The sequence below is a fragment of the Lathyrus oleraceus genome, chromosome 2 (assembly GCF_024323335.1).
Source record: "Lathyrus oleraceus cultivar Zhongwan6 chromosome 2, CAAS_Psat_ZW6_1.0, whole genome shotgun sequence".
Lineage (NCBI taxonomy): Eukaryota > Viridiplantae > Streptophyta > Magnoliopsida > Fabales > Fabaceae > Lathyrus > Lathyrus oleraceus.
In genome coordinates, this window is record NC_066580.1 from 17,888,182 (window position 1) to 17,908,578 (window position 20,397).

The 20,397-nt window shown below is 38.2% G+C and overlaps 1 protein-coding gene across 1 annotated transcript; it reads left to right on the top strand.

Annotated features, from left to right (window-relative positions):
• Positions 1–14,372: 14,372 nt before the first annotated feature.
• Positions 14,373–15,548, top strand: LOC127121673 (uncharacterized). The gene has a single exon (XM_051052126.1). It carries the CDS (start codon positions 14,373–14,375, stop codon positions 15,546–15,548), a length of 1,176 nt encoding a protein of 391 aa, XP_050908083.1.
• The last annotated feature ends 4,849 nt before the right edge of the window (positions 15,549–20,397 follow it).

Below are 20,397 nucleotides of genomic sequence, written 5' to 3' on the forward strand. Positions count from 1 at the left end.
TCCTCATCAGGGAACTCAAAATTCATAGATTGGTAATCATCAACTGCTTGATGAGCCAAATGATCAGCTAACACGCTTCCTTTGATTGCTTTCTGGGTAGTATACTGGATATCATACTCTGTTAAAATCATCTGCCATCTTGCTATTCTTCCGGAGAGGGCAGGTTTCTCAAATACATATTTGATAGGATCCATCTTAGAAATCAATAAAGTAGTATGATTCAACACATACTGTCTTAGTCGGCGAGCAGCCCAAGCCAAAGCACATCAAGTTTTCTCGAGCAATGAGTATCTTGTTTCACAGTCGGTAAACTTTTTGCTAAGGTAGTATATGGCATGCTCTTTTCGACCAGACTCGTCATGTTGCCCTAACACACACCCCATTGAACTTTCTAACACGGTCAAATACATGATTAGAGGTCTTCCTTCAACTGGTGGCACCAGAATTGGAGGTTCTTAGAGATACTTCTTGATTTTGTCAAAAGCTTCTTGACATTCATCATTCCATATCATCTCTTGATTTTTCCTCAGTAATTTGAAGATGGGTTTGCAGGTAGCAGTCAAATGGGAGATAAATCGGGCAATGTAATTCAAGCGTCCCAAGAAACCTCTGACTTCTTTATCTGTACGAGGAACTGGCATTTCTTGAATAGCTCTCACCTTAGCCGGGTCAACCTCAATTCCTTTACCACTGACAATAAAGCCCAAGAGTTTACCGGATCTTACTCCAAAGGTGCATTTGTTCGGGTTCAATCTCAACTTGTACCTTTTCAACCTCTCAAATAGTTTGTATAAATGATCGAGATGTTCTTCTTCAGTATGAGATCTGGCTATCATGTCATCCACATATACCTCTATTTCATGATGGATCATATCATGGAACAAAACCACCATAGCACGCTGGTATGTTTCCCCTGCATTCTTTAAACCGAATGGCATTACTTTGTTACAGAAAGTGCCCCATTGCGTCATAAACGTAGTTTTCTCCATGTCTTCAGGTGCCATCTTAATCTGGTTATAACCTGAGAATCCATCCATGAATGAGAATACCTTGTGCTGAGCGGTGTTATCTACCAGAACATCAATGTGTGGAAGTGGAAAGTCATCTTTGGGACTCGCTTTATTCAAATCTCTGTAATCTACACACATTCGCACCTTACCATCCTTCTTTGGCACTGGTACCACATTAGCAACCCATTGAGGATAAGAAGTAACAACCAGAAAACCTGCATCAAATTGTTTCATAACCTCGACTTTGATTTTCTCAGACATTTCAGGACGCATGCGACGAACCTTTTGCTTAACAGGATGACAATCTTCCTTCATTGGCAGACGATGCACTACTATATCAGTATCCAGTCCTGGCATGTCTTCATAAGACCAAACAAAAATCTCTATATAGTCATGTAACATCTGAATCAATCTTTCTTTGACACTGTTTTCCAAGCCTGCTCCTATTTTGACTTCTTTCTTGTCTACTTCAGTACCCAGATTTATAGTTTCAATTGATTCCTCATGCGGCTGTATAGTCTTTTCTTCTTGCAGTAACAGTCTGGCAAGCTCTTCAGGTACTTCACAATCTTCCTCACTTCCATCCTCGGCTTGGTAGATCGGATTTTCAAAGTCATAATGAATAGTAGCAGAATTATTATCAACAGGATCCAGAGTGGATATGGATCTGCAATTTGTTACGTGAGTGTGTGTAAGAAAGCATAGCTTGTTTTAAAAGATGACAGGAAAGATAAAGAGCGCAATATTTGAATGCAAAAAGTCCATTGATTTATTGAATGTGGATATGCTTATGAAAATGACAAAACCCTTAACAAATTAGCTATTTGTGCCCCGGGCATAGACACAATGCTTTAAGAAGTTCAATTGTAAAAATTAAAAATTTGCAACACTAAAGTAGGCAATAACAATTACTCCTGACTAAAGGAAATCGGGATAGTGTCTTCAGCCTTCCAATTATTGAGTCCGTCACCAATTGTTGGGAAAATCCAGCTATCCCAGTCGCAATCGCTATCAACATCTTCTACAACATTAATATGATTTTTGACCACCTTTTCAGAGCTAAATCCCAGGCCAAATCTATCAGACTTGTACGGTACATCGATCAGTTGACCCCAGCCAGTACAACCACCATCTTCAACCACGGCTTGAGCGTCCTTCAGAGAAATCATAGCAGGAGGAGCACGAATAATCTTGGGCACACGGGAAGTTGGCTTAAGGACAGGACTGGTCGGAGGAACTACTTCAAATGACTGAGAAGGAGTTTCAAAGAATTCACCATCCATCTCGACGTATCTGAATGTATGCACACTACTGACAATATACTCTTCTTCTCCACACACAGTGACGATCTTACCTTCTATTGGGTACCTCAGCTTTTGATGGAGAGACGAAGCTACAGAACTTGCCCCGTGAATCCAAGGGCATCCCAGCAAGCAGGAATAGGCAGGACGAATGTTCATTATGTGAAAGGTAGTGTTGAAGACTTGAGGTCCTATCTTGATAGGGAGAACCACTTCACCATGGACAACACTCTTCGCACCATCGTAAGCACGCACCACAACGTCACTAGGTTTCAGTTCAATGCTTTTACAGTCAAGTTTATCGAGCACAGCTTTCAGTAGCACATTCAAAGAAGAGTCATTATCGATCAACGCATGAGACAAGGTGATCCCCTTACACTCAATGGAGATATGCAAAGCTTTATTGTGATTCTTTCCTGCTGGTGTCAGGTCAGCATCGGAAAAGCCTAGGCCATTGTCAACAACCAAGTTAGCAACATAATTTTCGAACTGATCGACAGATGTCTCCTGAGGTATATGAGCGGTCTTCAAGAATTTTATCAATGCATTGGCATGGGATTCAGAAGATAACAACAAGGATAACATCGAAATTTTAGACGGAGTATGCCCCAACTGTTCTACCACATCAAAATCACTCTTGCAGATGATTTTCAGCATTTCTTCCATTTCTTGTTTGGCAACATCTTCGGTAGTAACTTCGACTGGTGTCCTTGGCTGAGAAGGGTTGGTTACTGGTTCCTTTCCTCGAGTTTCAGGGGCGGGAGGTGAGATTTCTGGAGAAAAGATCCTTCCACTTCGAGTAATTTTACTAGTCCCAACAATGTCAACGTCATTAGGATTAGCAAAATTATCATCTTGCTTTATGCTGTGGATGTAAACATCACCTCCATAATTCCACGGAATGACTTTGCTTGAGGAATACGGTACTGGGCCAGGTGCAGTAATAATTAGGGGAGCTACCTTGGGCTCAGCAGTAATCTTCACCGGCACTCTAGTAGCGGTAATCTTCATTGGAACTTTGGACCTAACAATCACAGATATATCTTCAATAGGGTTTTCCACCTTAGGAATCTTTTCAAAGAGAATCGTACGATCATCCATCAGCCGTTGAATACCATTTCTCAACTTCAAGCAATCATTGGGTCGGAGTATACAGAGATAGCAATTTTCAGCACAACCTGGAAATAAACCAGCTTGCAATAAATTCTTCTTGATGATCAGGAGAGGAGATGCTAAGTCAGCTACATTAGTAATGTGAGAATTGTCATCCACAACATTAACAGTCTTGTCATGATTAGGCATAGGAGCAGTGATGACATTAGGAGTCTCTAGAGGATCAAATTCAATTTCTCCAGCGTCGATCATATCCTGAATCTTATTCTTCAACAACCAACAATCGTTCGTATCATGCCCGGGGCTATCGGAGTGATATGCACATCTGGCATTGGGATTATAACGAGGAGAAGTAGTGTTGGGATTTGCAGGAGGATCTCTGAGGGTAATTAAATTTGCTTTTAGCATACCCTGCAGTGCTTGTGCTAAAGTCATATTGATCTTGGTAAACTGCCTTCTCGGCCTGTCTTGTCTGTGTTGGAAGTTTTGAGAAGGCGGTGCTGCAATCGTAACTGCTCCAATAGTATGGTCACGATTTTTCTTGTTATGACCCCTTTGACCATACACATCATTTGATTCATTCTTCCCCTGATAGGACTTTTTGGTGCTTGTAGAGGTAGCCATCTGTATCTTTCCACTTCGAATGCCACTTTCAACACGTTCACCTGTTAATGTAAGTTCAGTGAAACCCGATGAGGAACTTCCCAATAGATGGTTGTAGAATGGGCCAGTCAGTGTACTCATGAACATGTCCACTAATTCTCGATCAGTCGGAGGGGGTTTGACTCTGCCAGCCAAATCTCTCCATTTTTGAGCATATTCTTTGAAGCTTTCTTTAGATCCCATAGTCATATTCTGCAACTGTAGCCGAGTAGGCGCCAATTCAGAATTATACTGGTAGTGCTTGTAGAAAGCTGTCGCTAAATCAGTCCAGGTGCGGATGTTAGAGCTCTCGAGCTGATAGTACCACTCTAACTGCGTGCCAGACAGACTCTCTTGGAAGAAATGGATCCATAGCTTCCTATCAGTGGTATACGGCTGAATCTTTCTCATATAAGCTCTCAGATGCATCTGAGGACAAGACGCACCATCATACTTAGTGAAAGCGGGGACCTTGAATTTGCGGGGAATGACCACATCAGAGACCAGACCCAAGCCTTCGAAATCCAGACCGGGCGCCTTCTGATCCTCCATAGCTAGCATGCGTTCTTCCAGCAACCTATACTTATCATCCTTTGGAGAGTACTGTTCATTTTCATAATCTTCATCGTCGTCCTCAGGGTTGAAGGGATCAACATTCTCCTCTTCCGAATCATTTTCTGTCTCCTCTTCTTGATCCTTCGGAATTCTAATCTTGACTCCTGCGGCCCGTCCTTTAAGCCTTCTTCCCGGGTTAATGTAACTCACAACTTTCTTGTCTTTCTTCTTCTCCAGCAAGAGAGCCTTCAGCTCTTCCTGCCCCTTGGATAAGCTCAAGATCATCTCCTGGAATTGAGCATTCTGAGCCTGGATATCTTTGACAGTTTGTTCGAGAGCCATCTGTTTTGTTTAGAAGGAAGACCGTGAGAACATTGATCCTTTAGAATACCTGTTATGCAATGTTATGCTATGCAATGTATGAAATGTTTTCAAGGACTTTTGGAATTTAACTTTGCGTAAACCACCAAAAAGAGGGAAACTTTTATTAATAATTTCTTTAATCAATGTTCATTACAAAAAGGAAATAATAAAAATACAATGAAAGCTCAAGTCTCCCAGGGACGGCTTCTTTTTGGGCGGAGATATGCATTGAGTCTTTGTTCCTCATTAAGCTGGCTGGTGAGCTCTAATACTTTCTTCTTTTCTGCACCGAACTGAGTTTCAAAGGTATCCCTTTCCTCTCTCAACTGGATCCAGGATTTCTTCAATTCTTCAACATTGGTAGGCATATCTGGATAAGGAATGATCTGAGGGGCACCTCCCTTAGCTTTTGGTTCGACAATCAGAGGTCCGATTGCAAGATATGGCATGGTAAGCTCACGAGCTCTGGCGCGTACCCATCCGAGATAAGGTTCCATAGGAATAAAGTTTTTTTTGTCCTAAACTACTTCTTTTCACCATGCCCCAAGCTCGTACGAACCTTTGACGGAGACCTTGAGAGTCGTTGTCATAGTCAAACACAGTGCCTTGAATAATTATGTCATGTGGACCATCTCTTCGAGCATAACCAAACTGACGTAGGGCTAAAGCTGGGTTATAAGTAATACCTCCTCTTATCCCCAGGAGTGGTACGTTAGAGAATTCTCCATAACGGTCAATGATGATAACATTTTCTTTGGGTTGGGGACACCAATGGATGTCTGAATGGGAGAGCGACATTATCCTTTGAGACCATTTCAAATTTTGCTCATTCTTCAAGACTGATTGAGGAAGGTGCGAAATAAACCACCTAGATAATAAAGGCACGCAGCACATGAGAGTCCCTTGCCTTCTCATAGTACGAGTGTGAAGGGAATGCAAAATGTCTCCAAGCAAGGTGGGCGCCGGGTTATGAGAGAGAAATATCCTAACAACATTCATGTCTATGAATTGATCCGGGTTAGGAAATAGCACCAAACCATAGATTAGTAGTGCTAGAACATCTTCGAAAGCATGGACATTCATAACTTTTAGGAATTCTCGGGCCTTATTTATCAGAAATTTGGCAAGTAAACCCTTAACTCCACTTCTTGTTACCCAATTAGTTTCAATGTCGGACTTTGTCATGTGTAAAGCCGCGACAACCTCTTCAGACTTCGAAATCTTTTCTAAACCACTGAAAGGTGTTTGATCAAGGATAGGTATCCCAAGAAGCCTGGAAAATTCTTCTAATGTGGGTACCAACTGATAATCTGGGAAGGTGAAGCAATGATGTTTAGGATCGAAGAACTGGAATAGAACTCTCATCATATCTTCTTTGAAACCGGTGGTAACTAAATTGAGGAGGGAACCATGTTTCTTGATGAACTGAGCATGATCGGGCAGCTCTGACACTAAATTCTTGAGTTGAGGAGAGATCGCTACGAGATTGATCCGGATGTTCTTCCTGGAAGCCATAGCCTGCTTAACAGAGCAAAGTTAAATCCCTAAGTCCTTGAAATGGTTAGTACAATGCCATGATGTCATGATGTTATGATGTTATGATGTTATGATGTTAAGTAAGTAACAAACACAAACAAGTCACACCGCAATCATTCCTAGGTTTTAAGGCTTGCATGAGTTCCATCGGTAAGTACCCTCCCCACTGAAGTTTGGTTGGTTCCACATGTCCTAGAATAGTAACCGGGTTCTAGAAGGATCTCAAATCATCGTCCTTTCTTTAAGTCCACTTCAGTGCAACACCAAGCGGTTGACCAAAATTTCCCTAAAGTCCAATCTCAAAGAGTGTAGTATCGAGTATCAACCAACCCCAGTCGGAACCGAAGTCAGTTATCTCACTACTTTCTAATGGCTAGGATGAGTCAATTAGGGTTCTAAAGGTCTGGTTAATGCTTTGATGACACCACGCAGACGCCAAATTTTTCCTCAAGTAAACATGAGGAACATCAGGACATCCAAAGTGTCACATTAACCGTAGCCATCATTTTAACCATTCCAGTATACGCCGGATAGTCGCGATGATCTCTTGCTACTTACCTAAGGTACACTAGATCCGGGTGTATGATCTTTCACTCAAGCATAGAATACCCAAACAATCCCTTAAAAGTAAATCAGACAAAGGAACAATTCGAAAACATAAATGATCTTATCTTTAAGGTAACCTCTCTTTTTGTTATCCCCAGTGAAGTCGCCAGTTCTGTTATACGGTGAACTGACTTTTGTGTTTTGCTTTGAAAAGCAATGTCGCGAATAGCAAGAGTCGCCACCGACTTTTCTTTTATCTAATAAGGAAAGGCGGAAAAGAACAGGAAATACCTCGATTAGATTTTTGAGTTCGGGAGGTACATTATACAAAGGGAAGGTGTTAGCACCCTTTGTATCCATGGTTATCCATGGGCTCTTAATTGCTTAACTCACTTATGTTTTCCTTGCTTGAGAAAGTGTTTGAGAAATGTGGTGTGTTAGAAAATATTTTGAAAGGAGAGTTTAACTTTGTAATGATTCTTGTACGAATGTATACAAAGTGTTTATCTCGTTTGATTTTTGAAAGATGTTTAGAAAAATATAACTCGGCGATGATTCTGGTGCGAATGTATACCAAGTGGTGATTTTCTAAAAGATGTTTTGAAAAGTGTGAGGTGTGAGAAGTATTTTAAGCTGTGAGCAAGCATTTAAGAGTTATACTTCACCAAGGTATTTATAGGTATTTCCTATCCTTAGGAGGGTAAAACTGTCCTTACTATTGAGAAGTAAGTAGTCGTATCCTTTGGATGTAAATGGACATCGTAGGGTCGTCGATCGGTCATTGAAGGCAACATTTGTAAGGATACCTTAGCATTTGAAGGGACGATCATCATTTAACCGTAGGCTACCACGAAGGGTCATCGAGGGACAAAGTCATGTATTTGAAGGCAACATTCGAGGGACTATGATGATTTAACCGAAGGGTCTTTGCTAAGGGTATCCTTACATTCGCGGGACATGGCCGTAATATCGTAAGGCAACAAAGAGAGGGCCCAAATCATATGTTCGAAGGCAATGTAATCAGTCAAGTAATTAAAATGAATATTCACAAGGGTATCCCACAAATAAAGTGGAATACCTAGCAAACTGTCTCTTCAGGAGTATGTGAACCCTCACAAAAATCAACAAACGGGTTAGAATACCAAGCTAGGGTGCCACCAAGAGTTGCACCAAACAAAAGAATCACAACAATAATAGTGTCAGGCAACAGCGGGTAGATGCAATGGAAAACATGTCAATCAAGTACAGAACAGATTAGAATGCAAACGAAAAAACAAATACTGTCATGTTCGCCACTGCCTCGCCTAGCGAAGGCTTGGCGAACCCTCGCTACATGCTCGCTCAGCGAAGTGCTGGCGAACGGCTGCGGGTTTTGGGTTCTTCTTTGATAACAATGCGATTTTAGGAACCCCAAACCCTATGGCATCCATTATAGAAATTACATGGTTAAACATTCAAGATATTGTGTTACACATCCATGCATACTTAAACCCATATGTAAAACCTAATGAGAAATTCAATCATAATGCCTCATGTGTTTGCAGATATCAAATTAGGAGCATAAAATTATTGGGGTGTGTGGCAAACCTGTTTGCAATTGAGTTGGGCGGAGGTAACCTTTGTGCAGATGCATTTCCTTCGGGGTATCCGGGGGTTACTCTGAATTCTCTTCGTTAGCCTGCAAGGTTTTTCCGGTTGCCTCTGTTAGGGTTTGCTTGTTCCCTCTCTGTCTACCGTCTGTCTTTCTTTTCCGTCTCTGTCCCCTTTCTCTGTGTGAAGTTCTGGTATTTATAATAATTGTGTCTTGGTGGGCTCAGAATTAAGCCCAAAATTTTCTGGTATTTCGTAAGCTCGCTAGGCGAGTGAGCTAGCGAAGGATTCGCTGGGCGAGCAGCTAGCGAAGGAATGACGCGTGGGCTTCGCCTAGCGAAGGGTTTGCTCGCCTAGCGAGCATGCCAGTTTAGGTCATCTTCTGGATTTGGTAACCCGTGCGCTGGACCCTTGTTCCTTTAACATTAATGTCTTGAAAATGGATGAGAATGTCTTGAAAAATGTCCTGAAAACTTAACGGGCAAATTTTGGGGTATGACAGTTGGTTATTACTATGGAGATTCAAAGAGAAGCTTAAAGACTAAAATCTAATGGATCAGAAGCTGAAGACCGGACCTTGAAGAAGTCAACTTCTGAAGAGGTAAACATATGAAGGTCAGAGTCTGAAGAAGTCAACCTCTGAAGACCAGACTTTAAAGAAGTCTGCTTCTGATGATTAGAACTTGATCCAGTCAAAGCACAAGAACCAATGTGACTTTGATAGGTCATTTCTCATATATGAACCTACCTTGTCACGTGAATACCTAAACTCTATTTTATTCATAAAGTCTACTGGGATACAACCACTAATCCTTTTGTAGCAAGGGGTTTTCAAACTAGCCTTCACCAACCTTGACTATTTGGTGAAAGATCCAAATGTCTCTTTTATAGCTTCTCAAAGGACTCTACTGTGTTGGATCTTTAACGGCTCTTTTCCTCTCTTTTTAAGGAGTTAAAGACTTGAAGAAAAATAGACCTATTGACACTCAAAGAGAAGTTACACCATCAACATGAAAAGCACAAGCTGACTTAGGAGTTTTTATCCTTGTATATCTTATAAATACCTAAGTCTTAAAAGAGTGTATTTGTATTGTATTCTTTATACACCTCTGATTGTATATCAAGTATATTTTCCCAAATAATCATTTATTTGTTAGCTAGATTATTAGAAGTCTCTTACTAAGTGTTTGAGCATTTGAAGTCTCTTGCTTGTATGCTTGAGCACTTGGAGTCTCTTGCTTGTATGCTTGAGCATTGAAAGTCTCTTGCTTGGTTGAGCATTGAAAGTCTCTTGCTTGACTGCTTGAGCAGAGAAGTCTCTTACTTTAGTGTTTGAGCATTGGAAGTCTCTTGCTTGTGCGTTTGAGCAAATTGTAATCTTGTTTGATTATAGTGAAAATCTCTTGTAAGTACAAGGGGTCTGAATTACTCTCAAGTTGTGAGAGGAACCAAGATAATTGTGTGTGTTATTCTTCTTTCTTGCATTTTATATCTGATGCCTACCTCTAAATAGATCAAATTCTATAAGTTCTCATTATTGGCTAAGTCTATTGCCTCAACCTAATATCTGGAATTATGTTTGCCAGTGGATTCATTGGTATCCCTTACAAACTTAGTGAACTTAGGGATTTTTCAAACCCTTGGAAGTTTAGTCTGTAACACAAATTCAAACAAAGCAGGGACACAATTTGGCATATGAAGGCCAACATTGTGCCATTCTGGGCCAAAATTTAATCGACCATATTTGTTGTATTATTTTGTCCCCCAAAATTATTTTGTTGGATATTCCTAACCATCTGGTCTTCATCGTTGTTTCTATGCACCAATACTACCTTAGGGCCATTTTGGCATATGTTCCCTTTGACTACCCTTGGTACGGGTTGTTCAACATGTACAACCTTTTATGGTATTTAGTTATTAGACACTTGATGTATAAACGCTTGAGGAGCACCAAGGAAATCAGCAATTCGACCTATTTGGTGCGCCACTTGCTGATAACTATGGTTAGTTTTTTGAATCAAAGGGTTAAACATCATACTAATTTGTTGTGTAAGCATATTACCATCTCATGGTTACTCTCATCCGTTTTATTGCCTCACAAAATAGATGGAACTGATAGTTAAGGATGTCATAACTTGAGGGATATATCCTACCCATCCTTATGGTTATACCAATCGACTAAGATTGCTTATAAAAGATCCTGATGTTAAGTATGGCTTGAGAGGGGATACAACAGTTATTGCATTATCTGCATACATAGATGTATTGGTTTGTAGGCCTACCATTATTATAATTGGCATGCCATAATGGAATTCCCTACCAAAAAGGGGTGGGGTAAAATTTGGGAGAAAAGAAGGCCAAAGATCTCCCAAAATTGGTTATGTAACTCTGCGAGTAGTGGAAACACTTGTTACTTGTGATAAGGAAACCGCCACTTCTGGTGAAACTGTCGAAACCGTTATCTGGCTTATAACAAGAGCGGTTACTTTATCGGGTGTTGAAGTTCCCATAACACCAACCGTCATTTCTGTTGGTTGTTTTTCTATAATTGGTACGTCATTTTGTGGAAGGGAAATATTTTTTTTACTTTCTTGCGGCCATATTCCTTTTACTAGTAAAATTTCTTTTAACTCTACCACTTATGAAACGTATACAAACTCAAACATTTATATGATGAACAAAATAAACAGTAACAGACACATCACTTTTTTTATTGCAAAAGTTAAGATTCCTTACACAAAAGGGTCCCACTGGGTGTGCCAATTTGTTTATTGGTATTTTTAGTAAATACTCACGAGTTTTATTTCACATAATAGATTAAACTCGAAAAAGTCTCAAGGACAATCTGTGTAGAAAATTGCAACAAAAGTGTGTGTGACTGAATCTTAAATGTTTGAATGTTGACAAACTAAACGTAAATTCTAACTGAAATAATGTAAGATTACTTTGGAAGAAGAAAACAGACAAAAAACATAATAAATATCATAAAAGTAAATGCTTTAATTGAAAGACATAAAGAAAGGATGCAAACATACATTTTCTCTCACAAACTGTTTCTCTCTGTGACTTGGATACTTTAGTTCTATATAGAATAAATGAAATTTGCGATCCTTGATCACAACAATGAGATCAACTTATATACTAATGCCATGATGACTGTCGACAATAGTTATTTTTATAGGATTTGACACGTATCCCCTTACGTGGACTTCAACGCTCTAACTTGCTTCCACACGTCTTCAATGTTGAAACTACTGCAAATCATCCAACATGCTAATAATTTCCTTTGAACCACTAACTGCATATTGTTGAGAGTCTCTGGTCGACTTCTATAGTGGTGTCAAAATACCTTCGAATCACCTAATCTTTGGACTTAAGAATATCCTAAGTCCCAAACAACCACATGAACACGTCAAAATAGACACTTCTACATGTCATATCCACGCCAAAGTGTTGATTAGTGTAAACCTTTTCAAGATTATGAGCATGTTTTAAAGAGAGAGTGATCATAATCTTGTGGATATATTCCTAGAACTCTTCCAAACCAGGCTTCTTGGGCGTTAAAATACCATATATCCAGATCATTTGACATAGTGGTCGAACCATCTTTAGTCGATATAATTAATATGTCAAAGCTATGTTTGAGACTCTTGACACTTAGCATATTCAAACGTGGTTATTATCATTCTTTGTTGAATTTCTTCAACTAGAATTTTCAAGCTAATAAAAACATAAAAGGAGAGACATTTCTTGACAGCAAAGTGGATTTTGAGATATTTATAAGGCACCCAAACTATGGGAGTTTTCTATAAGGATAGAGGAAATAAAGAATTAATTGCTTATAGTGGTAATGATTATGCATGAGACCTTGATGATAGGAAGAACACATATGATTATTCTTTCTAGTTGGGAGGTGGATTGATTTCTTGAGTGTTAAAGAAACAACCTGTTGTTAGCTTATCCACAACAAAAGTAAAGTCTATTGCAACTGTATTATAGTAACTTTGACGCTACAAAGTTAGACAATTTAAATCCCTCTGACCGTTTTATGTTTCTATGATGTACATATCAAGAAAAAAAAAAGAGTAAAAATCTATCTTTTGATTTGAATGTGAATGATTTGTTTTTCCATTTTCTTGCATATAATTGGGATGATTATTTTTGTTTCTCTTACAAGACTAATTGTATTTATGCTTTTGTTTTTAGCCGTGACAGTAAATGCCATTGTCATATCGATGTTGATATCTTTGACTGCAACTAAGATCATGTAATTGTTGGGAGACCTCACTATTGTGTGATTTTCGATGAATTAATTTTCCACTCCCACGGTAAATCTGGTATCCCACGTTGTAATTGCTATTATCATTGGAAATTCCGAGAAAATATTGGAAATTTAAAAAAATACCAGATTTTTTCGAAAGTTTATGATAACAAATACAAGAACTTTTGAAAAAAAAATCTGAATTTTTTTTATACTACCGAAAATTTCAAAGTGTCCGATAAATTATAATACTTTTTGAAATTTCCAATAAAACTACATGAGTTTTCAAAGTTTATGGTAAAAAATATAAAAATTTCGTACTAAAAATTTAAAAATAAACTATCGGAAATTTGGAATGAACTACCAGAAGTTTCATTTGTACTTTTGACTCAATTTTTTGCATAAACACTTTGGGAATTATAAAAATATGTGGAGTGACATGTTTAACTGTGGAGGTGATATGTTAATTCCTCTTGTTAATTCGTCGTGATTTTTTAGTGTTATTATTACTTCATCTACAAATCCAAACCCAAACAAAATTAGGTTGTTTTATTAAGATTAAATTATTATTTTTTTATTAAAATGAGGATATAAATTTTGAGTTTAATGGTAACGCGTTGTGAATGTAAAAAAATACTACCTCCGTTCCTTTATATAAGAGACATTTCACTTTTTAGATTCATAGAATAATCAATGTATCTGGTCTATAAACCGACATAATACATTGATTATTCAATGAACCTAAAAAGTGAAATGTCTCTTATATAAAGGAACGGAGGTAGTATTTGACGAGATATATAATTATCATTAATTGATAGTATAAAAATAATATATATATATATATATATATATATATATATATATATATATATATATATATATATATATATATATATATATAAAAAAGAAAAAGTCACAATCATAGGTGACTCTTTATAATTATATATGGTTAAAGAAAAAGTCAAAACAAATATCAATATTGATGGATTATGATTTACTCACAGTGGAAAATTTCTTTCAACTATCGGTGCATATATTTGACTCATTCTCATATATTTTTATTTAGAGAATAAGACACAAAGCTGCAAGCAATATAAACCCTATATAGAGGCTACAACAAGTTGCAATACGAAAAAACCCTGAGGATGCCGCAATAAGTAAGTAGCGACGAAACTTACGTCTCTTTTTCAGTCAATCATTTTAACTGTGTTTTTCTTTAGTATACTTTCGATTTCAAAAAGATCAATGGAAGACAATCTTTGCCAATGCGGTTTCCCAATCCAACCAAACTCAGAAAACATTTGCGCTAAATGCATGCGATCAAAAAACGATATCACATTAGGGTTACCCAACAGAATCATACTACTGCATTGCCCCCAATGCAAATTCTACTTACACCACCCTACAATATGGCTCAAACAACAATCACAATCAACATTTCTTCTATCCTTGTGCATGATAAAGTTACAAAGCAATATCAATTCCAATAAAGTTATATTGCTCCATGCTGAAACCGTTCCATCTGAATCCAATGCAAGAATTATCAAAACTAGGGTTTCTGTTCAGAAAGAGGGTATCAATGGAGACAATTTTCAACAATCTTATGTTGTTGAGTTTGTTCAACATGATCACATCTGTGAACCATGTAGTAGGGTTCAGGCTAATCCTAATCAATGGGTATATGTTGTGCAATTAAGAAAACATGGTTCTCATGCTCGTAGTTTTTTGTATTTGGAACGTTTTATTTGGAAGCATGCCGTTGCAGTTAATGCTGTGAGAATCGATAAGACGAAACACGGTACTGATTTCGATTTCGCTGATGAAGTTTGTGCTAAGAAGTTAGTTGATTTTATCAAGGGACTAAAACCTGTGAATATTTGTGAGAGTAAGGGACTTGTTTCTCATGATACAAAGAGGAATTATTACTTTTTAAAATACACTTTTCTCGTTCAAGTTTGTTCGATTTGCTGTGAGGATTTGATTTTTCTTCCTCCTAACGTGGCTTCGCGTTTGGGAAATGTCGGTCCTATTATGATTTGTACCAAAGTTAACGACATTATTTATTTGTTTGATCCGTTAACCTCAACGAAGTGTTTCTTAGATGGTGATACATATTGGAGGGAACCCTTCAAGTCTTTGCTCACTAGGAAAGATTTAGTGGAATATGTTGTACTCAATATCGGTAAGGTTTATTTCGAGGTTGCTATTCATGGTAGGAAATTCGGTTTAGCTAATGCCGAGGTTGCTCGTGTGAAAGATTTAGGAAAGAACGACACTAGATTTAATATCAAGACTCATCTAGGTGATATTTTGAACAGGGATGACCATGTTCTTGGTTATGACTTGTGTGAGGCTAAATGTAGTGATAGTGGTATTGAATTAAAGGAGCACATAGGAGATGGTGTGATTTTAATGAAGAAGATATCTAAAGAAAAATGGCAGAAGAGACGCGCAGAGCATCAGTCGTACTTAAAAGATTTAGAAAAAGTCACTAATGAAGTGCATGGCATGTCACTAGGCAGTGAAGAACCAACTTTGGAAGAGAAGATGGGTGATCTTAATCTGTGTGGCGAGGACTATAAGGAGAAGAAGAAGGTGAGGAAGATGTCAGGATCAAATAAACAAAAGTGATTTCTATACTGATATAGAAATTTAGGGAATCTTGATTTTGTATATGTTTAAGCAGTTTTTTTTTCACTTAGGTTAGTTTAATTTGCATTTTCTCTTGAAACCTCAATTATGAGCAGAAGCCAAAATTAGGTTGGAGATAACCAACATTTCACCTTATATATGCTTCTCTAAATGGTTTAACTAGTCAAATTTCTATTGATTAACTTTTCTATTCCAAAATTCTATATGTCATTATAGTTAGCATCTAATGTTTTTTTATAAGCAAGAGGTATATTGATATCGAGTATTAGGATACTGAAATCCATATTCAAGATAATCATCGTTTACAAATCTAAAGTCTATCAATAATAATCACCAAATGATTTACATAAAATATTCAAATGGTGTTTGGCACCAATCGTTAGACACTTCACACTGTGTGACGTGTGATGTTAAACACTTCACATTAACGTGTTTTACATGAATTTATTTATGTATGTAAAAACAGTTCTGATCGAAATTTTTGGTGACAATTAAATTTATATACTATTCGTTGATTGTTTTATTCCAACGAAGTTCAGAGAAAACATACAAAGTAAAAGTTATATTCAGCTTATATGGTTTATGGGGTGACATTAGAAACAATATAATTGGTGTTCAAGAAGATAAGTTATTTGAAAGGTTCACACCGAAGAATTAGGCTGAAATTTCTATGGTTGTAATATGGAAAATGTATGTGAAATGGATTTGTTACTTTTACCCACACTTGTAGACACCATGGTTACATTTTCTCTGTGTTTATATGATTTATAGGATAGGGAATGCAAATGCAATTTTTTCAAGGGACTATGATTGCAAATGAGTTGATCTTTGTTCAGACTTGCAAAAATGTGATTAATTTAACATTTAGTTCGAGTTTGTCATAGATTTTTTTAGTTCAAATTTGTCTCAATTAAAGTTCAGAACAATTTAATATTGTCTAATTAACTTGAACATAGTTCGATTTAATAGCTTAAATAAAATGAAAAAAAAGTTAATTATTAATTTAAAAAATGTAAATTTTAACTAAAGACTATATAATTTGAGTAAACTATCAAATTAATTTTTAAAAAATGTAAATTTTAACTAAAGACTATATAATTTGAGTAAACTAGCAAATTAACTAAAATTATAAATTATTTTAATGAAAAGAGTTAATTAAAATTATTTTAGTACAAAAGGAAGAAAATTTGGATTAATAAATTTTTTGGGGCAAAATAAGTATTTTGGGAAGTTACCATTAGTTGAAGGATTAAGTGATAATTTGTTCTATTTAATGGTAAGTTACTAAATCTTTTAATAGATAAGAAAAATAAGGTAATTCAGCGTATAGTGTGCACTAGAAGTTACAGTGTGCACTATTATGATGGATCTCGATCCTATCCACCTTATTAGACTATTATGTTTGATTTTGACGAGTTATAACTGCCTTACTAGGTTCCTATCTTGTAACGGAATTGGATCCTCTGCAGTGGTTGAATGATCCTGATTCATCTCAGCCACTCATTTTGGTCAAATATAAAAAATAATTAATATTAATTACTGCATAGATGACTAAGATTGGAGCAACATGAAAAACATGAGAGAGGGGCAGGAGAGGATCTGTGTCCATCTTGTAACAGAGCAACAATAACACAAGATCAATAAATATACGACTCGAAGGCGTGGACATCATCATTAAAAAAAACCTCTAATGGAGCAACAATGCATATATAAAACAAAAATTACAAAAAAGAACTTAAGGGTTGGACGGAGTGGTCTCGTCCTCCTCTAACCCCTCTCCATGAGCATTGACATTCTACTCAATTGGAACGTTTTCCTCCTATGAAGAGGGAGTCACTTGCTGGTTAGGCTCATTCTCCTCATCCTCCACCAATTGGTCATCCTTGACGACTTTGAACAAGTCAAGCTCGCCTAGATCCAAGCTAGGGTAAAGGTGAGATATTTGCGCATTGGCTTTTTCTAAGGCCTTATTAGCAACATCAACTATCTTACCTTTGGCATTGCCCAGATCTTTCTCCAACATTTTTTAGAAGAGCCTCTACCTTGGAGTATTCCTTTATCATTTCAAGCTCGATTTCCACTTGGGTGAGCTCCTCGTCAAGCATCTTGGCGGCTTCATCTTTTTTCTTTTGCGTCTCTTTCAGTCTGTCCACAAAGCATTATGTACGCTCTTCATTAGTTGACTTCAAAGATTTATGGGTATTAGTCAACATTTCTCACATGGTGTTCATCTTGGTCTTAAGATCTGCAACAGATCTATTCGACTCGCGCTAGGCGTTGAATATTATAGCTCTAACATGAGCACCTTAGTAGATGGGTCTATATCGAATTAAACGTCTTCCCGAACCCCAAATGAGTTGACATCTTATGATCGTTGAGGAAGTCTAATGAGAAGTCAAAGTGCTCTCGCACATAATCTTGGTGCCAAACTCCTCAACCCATATGGATATTGTCTTTCTCCTTGAATGGGCCGAGTAAGTGGTTCCATCAAGTTTCATAGTTTCTCGGGTGTCCAAGTTTATAGATTTATCAGGCTGAACATCTTTATGTTTTTAGCCCTGAGCTAAAGATGTAGCCCCTTCAGTCAGACCAGTCTTGATAATCTTTAAGGGTCTAAGGAAAAGGACAATCACCCATTCAGTTGGTCTCTTTTTTCCCTTGCCCAACAAGTCATCAGAGTGACTTTTAAGACCGTTCAACCACTGTTTGCCCCACTCAGACTTCTTCTTAGCTTGAATATCATTCTTCTAGGCAATGGTCATCAGAGCCATCCTCCTTGTAAATAAGAAAAAAATGTTAGTCAAAGTAAACATTTCAACTACAACATCCAAATAAACATCAAACTTACCCAAATAATTGTCAATCTTCTTCTCATTGTCATCGCTTTGATCATACTCCGCCATTTACCTAGAGCTCATAATACAAAACTCCTCTAAAATTGTGAGAACCTTAATCTCCATCTCGCCCAAGAAGTCGCAGTTTAAGCCATTTATTTGCACAGGGTCATTTGTCCAGTATATCGGAAATCAATTTTCATTGGTCTCCTCAAACATCACAATGGATCGGTTGTCGTGCTCCTATACTCTCACATAACTATCTTTCTAGTTTGTAGTTTGAATGAGGGGTGAAGAGAACCCTTCCACGCAGAGCGTCTAATGTAACACCTCAGACTACTTTCAGGATTATCGACTGACCCCACAAAGCAACGCGTGTCTTTTCAACAAGTTTTGTCCTCACTCACACGATTTCCGGGAAACTTCCTAGAAGGTCACCCATCCAAATACTACTCCAAGTCAAGCATGCTTAACTATGGAGTTCTTATCTTTTAGGCTACCTAAAATAAGATGCATCTTATTTTCGGTACCCTAACAAATAAGAATTTCGTAGTTAAGCGTGCTTGACTTGGAGTAGTATTTGGATGGGTGACCTTCTGGGAAGTTTCCCGGAAATCATGCGAGTGAGGATAAAACATGCTGAAAAGATTCGTGTTGGTTTGTGGGGTCAGTCGGTAATCCTGAAAGCAATTTGGGGCGTTACAAATGGTATCAGAGCCATACCTCTCCCAATACGATGTAGTTCAGGGATGAACTAAGTGGAAGCTGGTGGCCATGTAACACCCGAGGCCGAAGAGGGTGGAGAGTGGTTACATGTAACACCCAAAGGCGAGGGAGTGGTTTTCGGTGTACGAGGTATGACAATAAGATACTCCTAGCAGCTTCTAGGGAAAATCGAATTCACATCGGAATGAGAGGGATCATGAGGCTGTGTAGGTATGGGACTGCATGGTTGAAGGAATGTTTATAAGGATTAATTAATACTACCTATACCAACAAGATGCATCTTCTTTTCGGTATCCCAACAGATAAGAACTCCCTAGTTAATCGTGCTTGACTTGGAGTAGTATTTGGATGGGTGACCTTCTGGAAAGTTTTCTAGAAAGCGTGTGAGTGAGGACAAAGCATGCTGAAAAGACCCGTGTTGGTTTGTGGGGCCAGTCGGTAATCCTGAAAGCAGTTTGAGGCATTACAAATGGTATCGGAGTCAGACCTCTCCCAGTACGATGTGGTTCAGGGACCAACCAAGCGGAAGCTGGTGGGCATGTAACACATGAGGCCGAAGAGGGAGGATAATGGTTACATGTAACACCTGAGGACGAGGAAGTGGTTGCCGGTGCACGAGGCATGACAATGGGACATTCCTAACACCTTTTAGGGAAAAACCAAATTCACATCGGAATGAGAGGGATCCTGAGGCTGTGCAGGTATGGGACTGCATGGTTGATGGAAGGCTTATAAGGATTAATTATTACTACCTATACCAATAAGATGTATCTTCTTTTCAGTAGCCTAACAAATAAGAACTCCGTAGTTAAGCGTGCTTGACTTAGAGTAGTATTTGGATGAGTGACCTTCTGGGAAGTTTCCCGGAAAGCGTGTGAGTAAGGACAAAACACGTTGATAATATCTTCGTTGATTTATGAGGTTAGTCGGTAATCCTGGAAGCAGTTTGGGGCGTTACAAATGGTATTATAGCCAGACCTCTCCCAGCACGATGTGGTTCAGGGACGAACCAAGAGGAAGCTGGTGGCCATGTATCACCCGAGACCGAAGAGGGTGGAGAGTGGTTACATGTAACACCCGAAGGTGATGGAGTGGTTGTCGGTGCACGAGGCATAACAATAAGACACTTTGTCATACCCCAAAATTTGCCCGTTAAGTTTTCAAGACACTTTCAAGGCACTCCAACTCATTGTTCAAGACATTGATCTTAAAGGAACAAAGACCCAGCTCACAGGTGGCCAAATCCAGAAAATGACTCAAACTGGCAT